At 40.4% G+C, this 17,396-nt stretch overlaps 1 protein-coding gene across 1 annotated transcript; it reads right to left on the bottom strand.

Annotated features, from left to right (window-relative positions):
• Nucleotides 1-12,442: 12,442 nt before the first annotated feature.
• Nucleotides 12,443-15,171, bottom strand: LOC124008665 (homeobox protein HMX1-like). The gene is made up of 2 exons (XM_046320148.1): nucleotides 14,483-15,171; nucleotides 12,443-13,747 (listed from the first exon to the last, which is right to left on the bottom strand). Exons 1-2 carry the CDS (start codon nucleotides 14,760-14,762, stop codon nucleotides 13,146-13,148), a joined length of 882 nt encoding a protein of 293 aa, XP_046176104.1. The 5' UTR covers nucleotides 14,763-15,171; the 3' UTR covers nucleotides 12,443-13,145.
• Nucleotides 15,172-17,396: the final 2,225 nt, after the last annotated feature.

The following is a 17,396-nucleotide window of genomic DNA, read 5'->3' as shown; positions in this document are numbered from 1 at the left end:
AGTGTAATAGTTTCTACAGTGCTGCTAATCGGTGGACGTTTGCTAGCTGGCTAGCTGCTGGGCAGAGCAGTGAAGACTACGTTAGGACAACGAAATACGATAACTACGCAATTATCTTTGATACAAAGACGGCTATGTAGCTAGCTAAGAAGAAATTGCTAAGATTAGACAAATCAAACCGTTGTACTATAATGAAATGTAATGAAAAAGTTATACTACCTGCGGAGCGAAATGCGGATGCACCTCTGGAAGGCTGCTGTGTGTGAGTAAAGGGTCTGAATACTTATGTAAATGTGATATTTCAGATTTTATTTTATTTAAAAAAATATATTTCACCTTTATTTAACCAGGTAGGCTAGTTGAGAACAAGTTCTCATTTGCAACTGCGACCTGGCCAAGATAAAGCATAGCAGTGTGAACAGTCAACACAGTTACACATGGAGTAAACAATTAACAAGTCAATAACACAGTAGAAAAAAAGGGGAGTCTATATACAATGTGTGCAAAATGCATGAGGAGGTAGGCGAATAATTACAATTTTGCAGATTAACACTGGAGTGATAAATGATCAGATGGTCATGTACAGGTAGAGATATTGGTGTGCAAAGGAGCAGAAAAGTAAATAAATAAAAACAGTGTGGGGATGAGGTAGGTGAAAATGGGTGGGCTATTTACCAATAGACTATGTACAGCTGCAGCGATCGGTTAGCTGCTCAGATAGCTGATGTTTGAAGTTGGTGAGGGAGATGAAAGTCTCCAACTTCAGCGATTTTTGCAATTCATTCCAGTCACAGGCAGCAGAGAACTGGAACGAAAGGCGGCCAAATGAGGTGTTGGCTTTAGGGATGATCAGTGAGATAAACCTGCTGGAGCGCATGCTACGGATGGGTGTTGCCATCGTGACCAGTGAACTGAGATAAGGCGGAGCTTTACCTAGCATGGACTTGTAGATGACCTGGAGCCAGTGGGTCTGGCGACGAATATGTAGCGAGGGCCAGCCGACTAGAGCATACAAGTCGCAGTGGTGGGTAGTATAAGGTGCTTTAGTGACAAAACGGATGGCACTGTGATAAACTGCATCCAGTTTGCTGAGTAGAGTGTTGGAAGCAATTTTGTAGATGACATTGCCGAAGTCGAGGATCGGTAGGATAGTCAGTTGTACTAGGGTATGCTTGGCGGCGTGAGTGAAGGAGGCTTTGTTGCGGAATAGAAATCCGACTCTTGATTTGATTTTCGATTGGAGATGTTTGATATGAGTCTGGAAGGAGAGTTTGCAGTCTAGCCAGACACCTAGGTACTTATAGATGTCCACATATTCAAGGTCGGAACCATACAGGGTGGTGATGCTAGTCGGGCATGCGGGTGCAGGCAGCGATCGGTTGAAAAGCATGCATTTGGTTTTACTAGCGTTTAAGAGCAGTTGGAGGCCACGGAAGGAGTGTTGTATGGCATTGAAGCTCGTTTGGAGGTTAGATAGCACAGTGTCCAATGACGGGCCGAAAGTATATAGAATGGTGTCGTCTGCTTAGAGGTGGATCAGGGAATCGCCCGCAGCAAGAGCAACATCATTGATATATACAGAGAAAAGAGTCGGCCCGAGAATTGAACCCTGTGGCACCCCCATAGAGACTGCCAGAGGACCGGACAGCCCTCCGATTTGACACACTGAACTCTGTCTGCAAAGTAATTGGTGAACCAGGCAAGGCAGTCATCCGAAAAACCGAGGCTACTGAGTCTGCCGATAAGAATATGGTGATTGACAGAGTTGAAAGCCTTGGCAAGGTCGATGAAGACGGCTGCACAGTACTGTCTTTTATCGATGGCTGTTATGATATCGTTTAGTACCTTGAGTGTGGCTGAGGTGCACCCGTGACCGGCTCGGAAACCAGATTGCACAGCGGAGAAGGTACGATGGGATTCGAGATGGTCAGTGACCTGTTTGTTGACTTGGCTTTCGAAGAACTTAGATAGGCAGGGCAGGATGGATATAGGTCTGTAACAGTTTGGTTCCAGGGTGTCTCCCCCTTTGAAGAGGGGGATGACTGCGGCAGCTTTCCAATCCTTGGGGATCTCAGATGATATGAAAGAGAGGTTGAACAGGCTGGTAATAGGGGTTGCGACAATGGCGGCGGATTGTCGGTCCAGATTGTCAAGCCCAGCTGATTTATACGGGTCCAGGTTTTGCAGCTCTTTCAGAACATCTGCTATCTGGATTTGGGTAAAGGAGAACCTGGAGAGGCTTGGGCGAGGAGCTGCGGGGGGGGCGGAGCTGTTGGCCGAGGTTGGAGTAGCCAGGCGGAAGGCATGGCCAGCCGTTGAGAAATGCTTATTGAAGTTTTCGATAATCATGGATTTATCGGTGGTGACCGTGTTACCTAGCCTCAATGCAGTGGGCAGCTGGGAGGAGGTGCTCTTGTTCTCCATGGACTTCACAGTGTCCCAGAACTTTTTGGAGTTGGAGCTACAGGATGCAAACTTCTGCCTGAAGAAGCTGGCCTTAGCTTTCCTGACTGACTGACTGCGTGTATTGGTTCCTGACTTCCCTGAACAGTTGCATATCGCGGGGACTATTCGATGCTTTTGCAGTCAGCCACAGGATGTTTTTGTGCTGGTCGAGGGCAGTCAGGTCTGGAGTGAACCAAGGGCTGTATCTGTTCTTAGTTCTGCATTTTTTAAAGGAGCATGCTTATCTAAAATGGTGAGGAAGTTACTTTTAAAGAATGACCAGGCATCCTCAACTGATGGGATGAGGTCAATGTCCTTCCAGGATACCCGGGCCAGGTCGATTAGAAAGGCCTGCTCACAGAAGTGTTTTAGGGAGCGTTTGACAGTGATGAGGGGTGGTCGTTTGACTGCGGCTCCGTAGCGGATACAGGCAATGAGGCAGTGATCGCTGAGATCCTGGTTGAAGACAGCGGAGGTGTATTTGGAGGGCCAGTTGGTCAGGATGACGTCTATGAGGGTGCTCTTGCTTACAGAGTTGGGGTTGTACCTGGTGGGTTCCTTGATGATTTGTGTGAGATTGAGGGCATCTAGCTTAGATTGTAGGACTGCCGGGGTGTTAAGCATATCCCAGTTTAGGTCACCTAACAGAACAAACTCTGAAGCTAGATGGGTGGCGATCAATTCACAAATGGTGTCCAGGGCACAGCTAGGAGCTGAGGGGGGTCGGTAGCAGGCGGCAACAGTGAGAGGCTTATTTCTGGAGAGAGTGATTTTCAAAATTAGTAGTTTGAACTGTTTGGGTATGAAAGTATGACATTACTTTGCAGGCTATCTCTGCAGTAGACTGCAACTCCTTATTTTTAACAAATTAGCAAAAATGTCTAAAAATCTGTTTTTGCTTTATCATTATGGGTATTGTGTGTAGTTTGATGAGGAAAGGATTTTTTTTTTAAATCAATTTTTAATCAAGTCTATAACGTAACATAATATGGAAAAAGTCAAGTGGTCTGAATACTTTCCGAAGGCACTATGCTGTCTGACAAAATCACTATTTTTTTAGTTCCTCAAAGTAAATAAGGCATACTTTTATGACTACTGAATACCAACTATCAATCACTTAGTGTATGTCTTTTCAGGTAGAGATATCTGGCGAAGCAACAGCTGCTCTTCAAATCCCCTCACGATCATGCATTCTTCTGCCTCTCCATAGAAGGCATAAAAAAATACAGACCGGACAAGTAGATGTGCAATGGATTATGGACCATGTTTAATACGCCAAACTATATAGAATATTGGCCTGTTGGAAACGATAACTCCCTACTACATCACACATTTCAGGCTGGATCTGTTTTATTTTTAGAGAAAATGTGCAATGTGCACATTGAGCTCACAGAAAAAAAACGTGCTAAATGGAATTCAAATAATTGAACTGATGCCGATCAATTCAATGTTTAAAAAACTAAAATTAACCGACATTTCTATGTCTAGGAGATTAGAAAGCTCAGGTAATATTTTTGTTTTTTTGGACACATATTTAACCCCTTTTTTTGTTGGCACAAAACTACCCTCATTCTGCCATATTTAAAAATAAAAATAAAGTACCTCCAGACGAGTTCTGTGACAGTTGTGGGGTTTGTAGAACCAAATGGATAACATCATCATGTTCGGGAGAGTCTCCCCTTTCCACAGTGGGGGTCATATTCGTTTGTAGCCCAAACGGTTCGGAAGCTACAAACAGAACTTGGGATGTCTCCTCGTCTGACAAACAGAGGTGTAGCTGTGCCACTTTCCACCGCAGATGCGGAAGGCTGACATACAGTAGGTGGATGCGGTGGATTGACACGCAGAAAAACAGATATCTCTAGCTTAATTAAACTGACGGATTTGGATTGGGATGTTTGTATTATGTTCATTCGATTGACGCACAGGTGTGTCAGTGGACTCTTAAGGATATTAAATCTGCTCTCAGGCCGCAATTGGCCCGTGGGCCTGTAGTTTGAGACCCCTGCTTTAGAATTAGTTTCATATGTGTCAGAATGATATACCATTATGTGAGTAGTTTGCATACAGTTATAGTAACATGGCTTAACGGGTGAGGACTTGCCTTTTGAATATAGGGCTACTGCTGAAATAACTGTGCTGATTCCCAATGTCTCAGTTCCGATGCATTTACAAACGTGACAAGCACAACTATCCCTAATTGCTGGTTGCTTTATCAATTTCACTCCACCCAAAGGCTGCTATGTGCACTACTAATTAGTGGTAATTATATATCCCATACTAGAATGCACACAGAGGGCTTTATGGCAACACTGGCATGAGAATAGTGCCTTCATCACTGAAGTGTGAAAAAATATGAATGGCACATTATTAGGTTAATTGAGCATCTGGTAAAACTCTAATCAACCTGTTGACAACAAAGCAATTGATAAGGCTTGACATGGAATCCTTGATCCAAGCTGTCCCTCTTAGGTAATACAAATATGATTTAGTATGACAACATTGGGTCAGGTACCTCTGAGATGGAAATGAACAAACTGTGAAACTTCATAACGAATTGATTTCTGTAGAAACAAGGAAACCCAGTGAGCGCAATATCGACAATGCAGAAATACATTCACGCACGCATATGCAAACACAAACTGAGTTGTCCTGTGTTTTAGATCAGTATAATCGTGTACACCCCTTGGCTACACTGGCATCCATTGCCCACTTAGTGTTTTCAAGGTGATTCAACCTGACTTCTGCAATCTTCACAGGAATATGGAACCATTGCATTGAGAAACGGTGATGTTTTAACCAATATGGCCAAAGCAGTTGAACGGTGCTGTGTGTTTCTGTTTAAGCTATAACAGAGAAGTATTAGCATTTTAGTGGCATGAGAAAGGCTCACTCCACAACGGATCAACGTGACCACATTATCACTCGCAATTCGGGATCAATGATCTCACGAAATGTAGTGAAAAATAAGACATTTTAACACCGAATCAGAAACATGTGCTCTGTGGAGTACTCATGGTCAGGTTTGAGAGAAGTGCTGACTGTTCTGGAAAGTCTTGAGCTGTAGTACAGCCCGGAAATGTCTCCAAACCAAACTCACAGTGCTGTTTCTCGATAGAAAACCCTCCTTTGTAAGCCACGGCTGGCAGGAAGTCAATAGAATGTATTAAACTACCCATAATGCTCTCCAGTCATCGATAGCCCTAAGTGAGTGCATATGGTGTCTCGACATTGGATTCTTTTGATCAGGTTGAGATTTTTAATGGATTTTTAGCCGCCTCTGACTGACATGTCTGTGGATTGCAGCCCGGCTCAGGGAAGACTACAGGCAGCCAAAGGGTCATCTGAACCTTGTGGTTTGGGCTCAGAGTGCTTAGATACAGAGAGCGAACGCTGCGTTCGCAACCGTCGGACACTGGGAGAGTCAGGAAGTCTGGCGACTGTAACCCCCTCCTCCCTCCGCTTAAACATACACATACTCTCAGACTCATCACCCCACCCCAAATGTGCACGCGCACACAGACAATCGGGATCATATTACTACATTTGTGCATAAAACTTGCACTTTTGTTTTTGAATGCATGTGCCGTGTCAATCTGTCAATATTAGATAGCATTGATCATATTTATCCTAATTCATTAACCAAGACACTAAAATGTCTACTTTTATTTTTTCTGTTGTTAAATGATATTGATTATATCCCGGATTAAATGACAATATATTGCTTTATTCCACACATAAAAACAGCTGTGCTATTATAGCACAACTAATCTGAGTGTAACTAATCTGAGTACGGTACTAGTAGTTAGAGTTCTACTAGTACTATTCTGAGTTGGATTAGTAGAATAAAAACGTCTCCTGTTGGGTAAAGAGAAACTAAAATCCAATCCACCAGATTGGCTCCAACTGGATCAAGGAGCTATGACATGATTGGTATGGGATTCTGTTTGGATGAATGACTGAATGTGAGACTTGGTCTGGATAGAGGACTTCTGACTGACTTGTGACATACAGCGTGGCAAAGCAATTCACTTTTTGTCCTGAATTCAAAGTGTTATGTATAGGGCAAATCTAATACAACACAATTCTGAGTACCACTCTCCATATTTTCAAGAATAGTGGTGGCTGCTTCATGTTATGGGTATACTTGTAATCATTAAGGACTGGGGAGTTTTTCAGGATAGAAAAAGAAATGGAATGGAGCTAAGCACAGGCAAAATCCTAGAGGAAAACCTGGTTGAGTCTGCTTTCCACCAGACACTGCGAGATAAATTCACCATTCAGCAGGACAATAACCTAAAACACAAGGTTAAATCTACACTGAAGTTGCTTACCAAGAAGACAGTGAATGTTCCTGAGTGGCCTACAGTTTTGACTTAAATCTGCTTGGCAAGATCTATGGCAAGACCATGGCAATGATCAAAAACCAGTATGACAGAGCTTGAATAATTTTTTAAAGAATAATGGGCAAATGTTGCACAATCCAGGTGTGGAAACTCTTGGAGACTAACCCAGAAAGACTCGCAGCTGTATTCGCTGCTAAATGTGCTTCTACAAAGTATTCACTCTTACGTAAATGAAATATTTCTGTAAGCATTTTCAATAAATTTGCAAACCTAAAAAAAAAAAACATGTTTTCACTTTGTTATTATGGGATACTGTGTAAAACATCAATTTAATCCATTTTGAATTCAGGCTGTATCACAACGAAATGTGGAATAAGTCAAGGGGTGTGAGTATTTTCAGAAGGCACTGTAGGCACAGACTCGTCTCTTATGTATTTACACAGGGAACATGCATAAGGGAACTCTGCACTCATAAGGTCATTGGAAAACGTTCCACATTTTGACCTGCACAATGAAAAAGCTTTCAAGTTGAAAGGGCAACAAATGATTTATTATGTGCTTGTTTTGAGTTTAAAGATCCGTATTTAATCATGTGTAGACTGTTTTAACACGGTGAAAGTGCTACATTGAAATAAAGTCCATTTGGTATTGGTATATGTGTTGCTCATGTTCACCCACAAAACACTGCAGATATTTTATTTACAGATATCAACCTAGTTCTCGGTCATAGGTATGCACACACAACCTTAATTCATAGTATTATTTTTTACAATAAAAAGGCACTATCAAGTACTGGGAATTGTGTCTAAATATATCATTGAGGTTCACCCACTGATAATCCCAGTGTTCATGGTTGCAATAATGGGTGCAAGATAGGACAAATCCTATTAAATAGATATTCCATTCAAACACAATGGTAATAAACAACCTTGTCAAGGTTCTCTTTTCATTTCACTTTCCATTTCACTTCGTATTTATTCACAGTTTCAAAAGGTCCAACGTGCTGTTGGATTTCATATGTAGATATGTACAGTGTAAAGTCTTTGTAAAGGGACGAGAGACAGGAATTTGGTAGAGAAAACAACTGATTTGAGTGCAGACTAAGTGGTTGAGTGAACAGGTTAACAGTAGCAGGGCTGTGAGCGGCTGTGACAGGGAGAAAGCAGCGCGAGGCCCTGCCACTGAAGGGGGAACTGACCCGGAAACACTGTGGAAGTGCAGCCAGCGTGGCCCTTTAGGAAAAATCTATCCACAGGCATCTATTGCCGTTCCGAATGTAAATATGCATGCACCATATCTCTCCTTTTTCTTTCTCTTTTTCGTTGTGTCTTTCTTTCCCTCACACACATGCAAGCACATAATACATACATACATGCACCGTTACACACACACACACACACACACACACACACACACACACACACACACACACAGAGAATCACAAGCAGGCAGAACATATTTAACATAGATCCTCATAAAAGCGGCAACACACACACACACACACAGAGGAAATACACAAGGTTGCACATGAATTAAACATCATATGTGTCTCCCATTCTGTCCTATATTGCAATAAGAAACCCCTGCAGGGTTTTTGGGTAGTTCACAGACCTTCAAGTCAATTCCTGTCACTTCTCTTACCATTTAAGTCCAACTTGCTTATAGTAGTACTTAAATATAAGCATTAGAGCCCCACTCAATAGAGCTTGTCAGCTTGTAGTCCAAAAATACACAAATGAATTACCGCTGGTTTGTTCAGCCATTCCTATGGTGGAAAATAATGGGGGAAAGAATGGGGTTTTGGAATAAATGCCAAAAATAAGGTCTGACTTTAACACAGGCTTCGGAGATCTTATACATTTTGGTATATGGGATAGCAGCAGTCAGTTAACATGACCTTTATGAATTATGAAGCCTTTATGTGCTTTATGTGCTTGTTTTGATTACATAAATCCTGCAAAATTCACAAAAAGTGACATTAGCTGATGAAAATGTTCTTAGATCAAAACGTATAAGATCTCATAAGCCTGTGTTTACCACAGACTGTATGTTCTGTGTTTATCCCGAAAACCCTACAAAAAAAACAATACATATCCCCGGGATGTAGGTTTTGGCCAACGAGCCATGGCAGAGTTAAGTGCCTACAAAAAGACGCCATTACTATTTCTCTCTATTGAAGCATAATATTACATAGGCAAGTAAACTACAAAGTACATACATTGCTATGCTTACAATTGTTTTATCTGTTTGCTGCTGGCACAATTAAAAATATTTGCGAATAAACTGCTACTGGAGGTAAATTCATAACCTTAAGCAATAATGGTTGAGTAGGTGAACAGAATGAATTAAATGTTCCTTGATAATGCAATGGGCATAAAGATGTACATGTTTATATGTGTAACCACACAAACTGCAGACAGGAATCACAGCTGTAACTTCAAAATAATGTTGGACCGAATTATCACTTGGGGAGAAAAAAAAACATTCAACGTGAATACTTATTGAAGCTTGCTGTATGAATGTTGAATATCTGATATAATATCCTGTAGCCTAGCATTATTATAGTCAAGACGTAATTCAACAAACTCAGTGATCGCAAATATTACAACATTTTATTGCATATTATCATCTTCATGATATAAGTCAACAGCTTTACAATCTGTCCTTTAAAATGCTATTAGATAATGAGATGTAAAAAAAAGAGAGAGAGAGAGAGTATAAATGAACATGGAACTGCAAAAGTAAGGCCATATAAATTAAACTCTAATTAGACTGCACAGAGAGAAAGATTGGTCAACAATGTAAGACTATAGCTACAATACTTAGAACATGTTACATGGAACTATATAGGAAGCAAGCAACAACTACTGGTGTGATAACAAAGGTGGGCCTAATAAAGTGAACCAAAAGGTCAAAGATCAAATCCCAAACACAACATAAACATACATTCATTCAAATGTCATTACTGTACAAAATAAAATGGATCAAATAACAATAATGCATGCATAGATCATACTTTGGTATGGTGCGTAATCATTGATGAAATAGCTGTGGGAAAAGTAGAAATAATCATTATAATATACTTTATAATAATATTTAAAAAATAATAATAATAATAACGTGTAGGCTACACCGACTATATAGGCTCCCTTGGGCCCTAATCGTTATTTCAACTCACCCAAAACCATATAACTTTGTATTAACTTCATTGTTTGCAATTGTGCTATGTATACGGAAGAAATGTGGCATATTCAGTGATGCTGAATTTGTATTAACATTATCTTCAAAATGAAATTTACAAAAGTAAAACGTTACTACCATGTGTCAGTGGCAATCACACGTTTTGGATTGCCATGGATGTCGACTGGGTAGCGCATTCCAGAGTAGGCTACATCCCTAAAAGTCATCCGTCTGCATCGAAAAGGCTAAAATATTTACCAGCATTTGAAAAATAAATGTAAGGCGCGCTGTTTCCTGGATACATAACAGGGAAAGGCATTGGTAGCAAACATCCGCCCAATATGTTGCTATCTTTGTAAAGAGTTGGTAATTGCACATTTTTGCCGAGATCTGAAAAGTGGTCGACTGGAACTGGTCCTTCAATATCCGTGGATAACTGTCGCTTCAATTTATTCCGACGATTCTGGAACCAAATTTTCACTTGGGTCTCGGTAAGTTGTAATGAATTCGCCAGACACCCGCGTTCTGCACTGCTCAGGTACCTTTTCATGTCAAAGGTAGATTCCAGCTGAAAAATTTGCCTCTTGGAGAATATAGTGCGTGTTTTCTTCTTTGCCATTGCTTTGGTTTTCGAGTTGCCTTTATGTTGCTCAGGTACATCGTCGCAGCTGCTCGTGCTCGCCGTCCTTGGACAAGTGTCAATCATCTTCGTCGCCTTGACGTCCTCCCCGCAGACAGAAAGCTCACGAGTGGAGGCATCGTGGCGGGTGCTGTTTGTTTGCGCTGTGAAATGAAGCGATAAAACTTGTTTTGATGCAATGGTGACAACAACTCGTATATCATCTGTCACACCCACTGGACCACAGTAAGCGTTATGTGAAAAATGATATTACCCAGAGTTTGAAGTAGCCTAGGCTGGATAGTATTTTAATTGCTCAGCTGTTATAGTTTACCATAAATGAACACATGCAAAACCTAAATGGGCGATTTTAAGACATCCAAAAAAGGGCTCACCTGTCTCGGTGTGTGTGTAGTTTGACTCGTGCCTTCTTTCTACGTCGTAGTGCTCATATCGGTGGGGAAAAATATTTGTACAGCCGGCGTCGCTCTGCACTTTTGAGTCGTATGCATCCAAGTTGCTGTTGTTGTTTTGCTTCAGACTAAGAATATTGTCAATTGTGAATTTCAATGAAGCAGTCCGACAGGGAATAACCTCCTTGTTCATATTCCCCGACATTTGCAGTTTTTCTTGTGTTCTGAATGGTGAATTGAGGACCCCAAAACATCGAAGACTCCAGATACTCCAAGCACCATTGCTCCTCGATTGCAACTACACCAGGACGTAGGGTATCGTTTATTCAATGAACCGGAAGTATGTGGTTTAGCTGCTTTTGATTGGTGAGATTGTGAGGCAGCGTGAAGACAAATAGGTGACGCCTATCAGATGAGAGCGGGAAGCATATTTAGGCAAGACTGAAGTTAACCTCCTTGATTGTTTCCTCGTGTTTTCTTGGGAATACTCACTTTACAGTTAATAGTGCCCAAACTATTTTGTAGATGTTCCAATTCTTTACACAATTAGGCTACATAAATAATTGGCATATAGCTAAAATAGGCTATATAGGTATTCCACTCCATATATGCCTAAGTGATGTCACATTCATACAGTTGAGACTGATATTAACCAGTATCACTTTTTTGCTCCCATTAATCATATTAATTGAAACGTTAAGGTGGGCACTGATATTACCTCTCCAATAGATTAGTCATAATGTCGTTTTGGAATTTCATTTGATTTTCAGTGTTACTCATTAGACAGCTATAGGGAGATTGAGGTTTTTAGAAATGTAGGCTATTAGGCTGATAAATGATGTCAGTATATGAGGCCGAGCCTATATTCTAGACATTCTATTAAAATGTTCTAATTTGACGAAATCAGTTTCCATTATGTCTAATGTAGTTAATTTCAACAATTTTATTTAATTAATAATTGTAAACAACTTAATTAACAATTTCATTCAATTCAAAGTGTTAAAAAAATGGAAATCTTTATTTACCCATGCCCCTATCCTGAGCCTTAACAAATAGCCTGTTGAATAAGAAGAAATATATTTTCAGTCGTCCCTTTAAATGTCTGCATCTTCTAAACGGTGGTGTGGAATTTCTAAAATAATTGTTCCTTAACTTTTTTGAATTGTATACCAAATAAGGCCTAAATGCGGGGGTATACATAGTTTGCTGGTCGTGAAAATATTCTGGTGAATGTTCAGGAATTTTGAAATGGAAAATGCGTATTGCTCGGGTTGGATTGGGCTTTCAGTGTTATTTTCGATGGCTGTAGGCCGAGGCCTAGCCACTGGTCAGATAGAGCCTTACTGAGACTGGCTTTCAACATAACAACAATTCGTGCTAACGATGATAATACAAAGCAGGCCTTTTAATCAACACAATAAACATCAAACATGGTGTGCACTTCATACATTTTTATTTACATTGATCGGACAACTCGTGTACAAAATGTCATATGAAACCCACTTTAAATAGCCTAAGAAATGTAAAATAATACAGTCCCCGTAACTCCATGCTCGTAAAAAGTCTATCTACAGGTTACAAATTTTGTCATTTAAAAAGAATACAAACACACAAACTGGTTGACTAACCCTTGACAATATTCCATCCAGTTTCCATGTAAATAATTATATAAATCTAATGATATATGCTTAAGTTAACATCCCCCAAATGTAGAATAGTGTCTGGCTTGAGGGATTCAAATTTTGTACACACTCAAATCAAAAAAAATACATGGCAATTGCAACTTGCATATTAAAATAGAGAAGTTGGGGCCTATAGACTAAACAGGTTGGTCAAAGTGTTGTTGCCTTATGAATGTGGCTGTGATTTTGGTGACTTGCAATAAAGTCACCGTCAGCAATGAATCCAAACGCGGACACCTCGGGAGTCCAATGGGTGCGCGTTTTCGTTTTTGCCCTAGCACTACATAACTGATTCAAGTAATCAACTAATCACCAAGCTTTGATTATTTGAATCATCTTTGTAGTGCTAGGGCAAAAATCTAAACGCGCACCCCTTGGAGTCCCCAGGACCGAGTTTGGTAAACGCTGCTCTACCATGTCCAATAAGTTCATTCCATATAATACACCAATAATGTGTGTCTCACACAAGGCCTGTGATTTGTGATCTTATAAAAGACATGGGGTGGGTGAACTGGGAGACGGGATAATTCACAGTACTCGAGAAGGGTGGCGACACCTGTGCCAGGCTTGCGCTCAGTGTCCCAGGTGCTGCGTTCTCGTGGTACAGAATAGGAACCCTGACAATCCTTTGAGTCGAATACGAGATGTTCGTGGCCTCAATGTCGGCGGCTAGCTGTCTCTTCCACTTGTTCCTGCGGTTCTGGAACCAAATCTTGACCTGCGTCTCGGTGAGCTGTAGAGAGGCGGCTAACCCCGCCCGCTCAGTGCTGCTCAGGTAGCGTTTCATGTCGAAGGTGGACTCCAGCTGGAAAACCTGACTCCGGCTGAACACGGTGCGGGTCTTCTTCTTGCAAGCTGCTTTCGTATCAGGTGTTTCACTGTCTTCCCGGGCGAAGCAGGAAGACCCTGTTTCGTCATCCTTGACGTCTGTCAGACTTCCCTCTGCCCTCTCGTCCGGTTGGTCGTTGTCTTCCACCGGCTCCGGTAGAGCGGGAGAATCCCGGTTGCTGGTTTTTAGAGAGCCTCCGGGATCATCGGAGTTGCTGGAGTGGCACTGCGGACCTGAAATGAACGAGGAGTGTCATGAGCTACATTTTACGCACCGGCCAATAGGGATCAATAAGTGCATGTATCTCGCAATCATGATATCAACCCCAATGGCAGCAGTGACAAGTGATTGCAGTTTTCGACGGTAGTCGATTTTTAAAGTGCTGCGGGCAGGCCATCCTGTCGCCTAACAAAACATAGAATAATGAGCTCTTAGCTTGTAATGAAACACAGCCTTGCAATTGTATGATAAGCATAATTAGGGTGTATGAGATTAATTTCCAGTCAGTGTTACGTTTGAAATGTATCGAAGTGGCGTGCCATACCCGGTTTAAAGAGGAACCGAATGGAGAAGTTTTACGGGGTAAGAGCGAACACACTAGTGCAGTTATGGTTTGTTTCGGGATATATGGGCTATGCATTGTCTATTTTTACTGTCATGGCATGTATTGTGTATTGACATTGGAAAGAAGAATATAAGCTAATAGGCTATTACGCACAGGAACCTCAAAGTATTGTCGATAGCAGCTCTTTCACGTTGTTTTTGTCTGAGGAAATGCGTAGCCTATTCTCAAATGCTCCTTATTGTGAGAGCGGATCTGCCTAAGAAGAATGTAGGATGTTAGCTGGTAAACAAGCTACCCTACCTACGGTTGTGTGTGGTTATAGGCTACCCGTTATGTCGCTTCCATACATACACTACATATATAGACATTTGGAACAATTAACAAAGGTGACTCTAAGACCTACTCTGTAAATCACTGCAAGATTTGTTTGGCGATGTCCCACACCAGTGGCGTTGGGCGTTTAATCCAAAGTAAGACACTTGACGCTCCACTTGGTTGCAGCGGCTCTCAATGACAGCGACTTGGTTGCAAGAGAGTCCCGTTTCCTTACAATCCCCCTCATCTTCGGTCGTAGACAGCCTGTCTGTAGTCCCGGTAGTAGACCGAAGTAAATTTTCAATGGAAAATGACGAGCTTCTTGACGTTGGACCATGATGTTGAGACTCCGGTGCCTTAACAAGCATATTTTTTTTGTCGTCTTCAAACCACCTAGTCACCGATAAATATATGACTTACAAAATATTTACGTGCTGTTTAGACATTCTTGTGTGTCTCTTTTGCTTGGTCTTAGTTATGCCTAATCTTTCTCTCGAAGTCCGTCGAGCTATCCATGAGAGTTCGAGATAGAGCGCGAGAATGTGAGTGAATCCGTAGATATACTACTGTAAATTACATGGCGCGATCCACTCGAAGCAAAAAAATTGCCTCTTGCGATTGGACAGTGGAGGCAGCGAGCAAGATTACTCCAGAAAAATACGAGAATTACTCGCTTTGAGCCCCCTACTATACACTGTGTGATAGTCTGCATTGAGGGGTTGGACGGGACCCCGTCTCTCAGATGCTTTATTTAGGTCAATTAGGGAACAAATCAAAGCCGAGATACGGCTGTGTCCCCGGGCTGGGATGCATGGTAGATGAGATGGCTTCTTGGAGAATGACACAGTACCTCCTATTGGTTACTTTTGTCTATGCACGCTCTAAATGCATTATACCATTTATATATACCACTATTCCAATTGATAGGAGGATGGACACGTGCAATTCATAGAATATCAATAGACTATCAATTCCACAATCAATGCAGTTTAGCGAAACATAACGTAACCCCATCTCTAACGGGCATAGACAGTCCAGGGTATAGGATTTGGATTTTGCAGGAATTAATTTTTCATTATTAGTCATTATTTATTTATTTGTTTATTTGGATACACATTCGTTTTTTTACAGAAGCAGCAGCTACTCTTCCTGGGGTCCACAAAAACAAAAACACAAACACTGACGCTGATCGGCAAAGACAGTCACACACATTTAAAATAGAACGATATACAAACAATAAAATAACCAAATGTGATGTGTGTGTTGGAGTGTGTCTGTGTGTTATGGCCGATAATTGTCTTGTTAAGCAGCATATAGCTATTGATCTGGGCCTAGTTTACCTCTATATGTAACAGGCTTATTACATTAATACTAAGTTTAGTAAACATGTTTTTGTTTTTTCTTTGGCCTACTTTTGAAAGTTACTTTAGGGCCCAAAAAGTGTCCCAAGATATATCTCATTCAAATAATGATATCGCTGTTATTGTATACCTACCTCAGATTGTTTAGCCAAACTATCCAATATTAAATACATTTTTATAACAGGATAAATTGAAGTGGTTTCCAATATTGGCATTTTAATATAATAAACGAACAGATATTATGCAAAACAGCGTGTGAAATATTGTCTTATTGGGCCTGAAATTCAAATATTAGTTGTGCATTGCATTAATTTCATGTGTTCATTTTCATTGAATGGTTTCAGGCAAGCAATGCTATGCAGCTTAAGAGAGTTTTGTATATTAGGGTGATGATTATGATGATTACGGTGATGATGATTATTATTATTAGGCTTTTATTATTATTATTATTATTATTTTTTTTTTTTAAATAAACTTAGCTATTTCATCTAACTTTTAATTTGATTTCCAATTGCACATTATGCTCTAAACCTGGTCAGTAAAACGTCAAACAATCCCAAAACAGTTTCCCGAGTGTCTTTAACCCAATTTAGTCAAACTAAGCCATCGTTAATATTCTAAATGTTTATTGAATGTTATAGGTTTCGGTACTGAGCTTTACTAGAATGAATTACTATTCAATATTCACTTTATCGTGATAAATGTTAGGTTAAAATCACATTTGCGTCGTAGAAAATTGGGCGTTACCCAAATAGACATATTTGAGGTGTTTATTTTGTATTTTGGACACCAGACCATGCACTAGGACTGGCGTGGCGTGTTATAGTAATCACATAAATATAAAATATGATTATTATAAATTAATGTATATTCAAGTTGATTAATAGCCCATAGGGTCAGTAATTTGAAGATTCGCTAAAATGGATATCAAGTGTTCGTTGATTCATTGAAGAAAAAAAAACTCATAACAAATCAGAAATTTCTCTCATCAGTAGTTACAATAGATAGACAAAATATTAATTTAAACTACTTTAAATGACTAGATTAAAGGTTTTCCCAATATGTTATTTTAGATTGACTTCAAATGGATGTCTATGCAAACGTTTTTGGTTGAATTTAGGATTGTTGATCGACCACCAAGCTATGTCCACCTAATTCTGAAAACGTAATCTCTTATTTCTGTTCTTTGTAGGATGAACCTACTTTAGTTTAATTGACTGTTTATTTGTTTTTAATTTTGATACGAACTGTGATAACCCTTCAGACATCACACATGTTTCATAATTATCTCACGATAAACATGTGACTAATTGTGCATTTTACCCGCTGATGGACTTGAGGACATGTGACTCACCTCTAAGCAAGGCCCCTATGGCCTATATCATATGTCAGGGTCTGCAGCTCTTTGCATGATGCCAAAGAGTCTTGTGCTGGTTATCCTGTAAAGACTACGTAAGAAGGTGTAACTAGGGCTGCATAGCCTTTCGCTCGCATCTATTAATATACAGAATGAAAATAACTAAACTATAACCTTATACAGTGTCTTCACCTTTAAAACACCAATTGAAAAACACTACTGAGAGAAAAACACAGGTGAAAAATACATTGGCTGTGGCACTTTACATTAAGTGGCTCTAAAAC

This window comes from Oncorhynchus gorbuscha, linkage group LG21 (genome assembly GCF_021184085.1).
Source record: "Oncorhynchus gorbuscha isolate QuinsamMale2020 ecotype Even-year linkage group LG21, OgorEven_v1.0, whole genome shotgun sequence".
Lineage (NCBI taxonomy): Eukaryota > Metazoa > Chordata > Actinopteri > Salmoniformes > Salmonidae > Oncorhynchus > Oncorhynchus gorbuscha.
The sequence above is the reverse complement of the archived record's forward strand: the minus strand, read 5'-3'. Positions and strand labels throughout refer to the sequence as shown.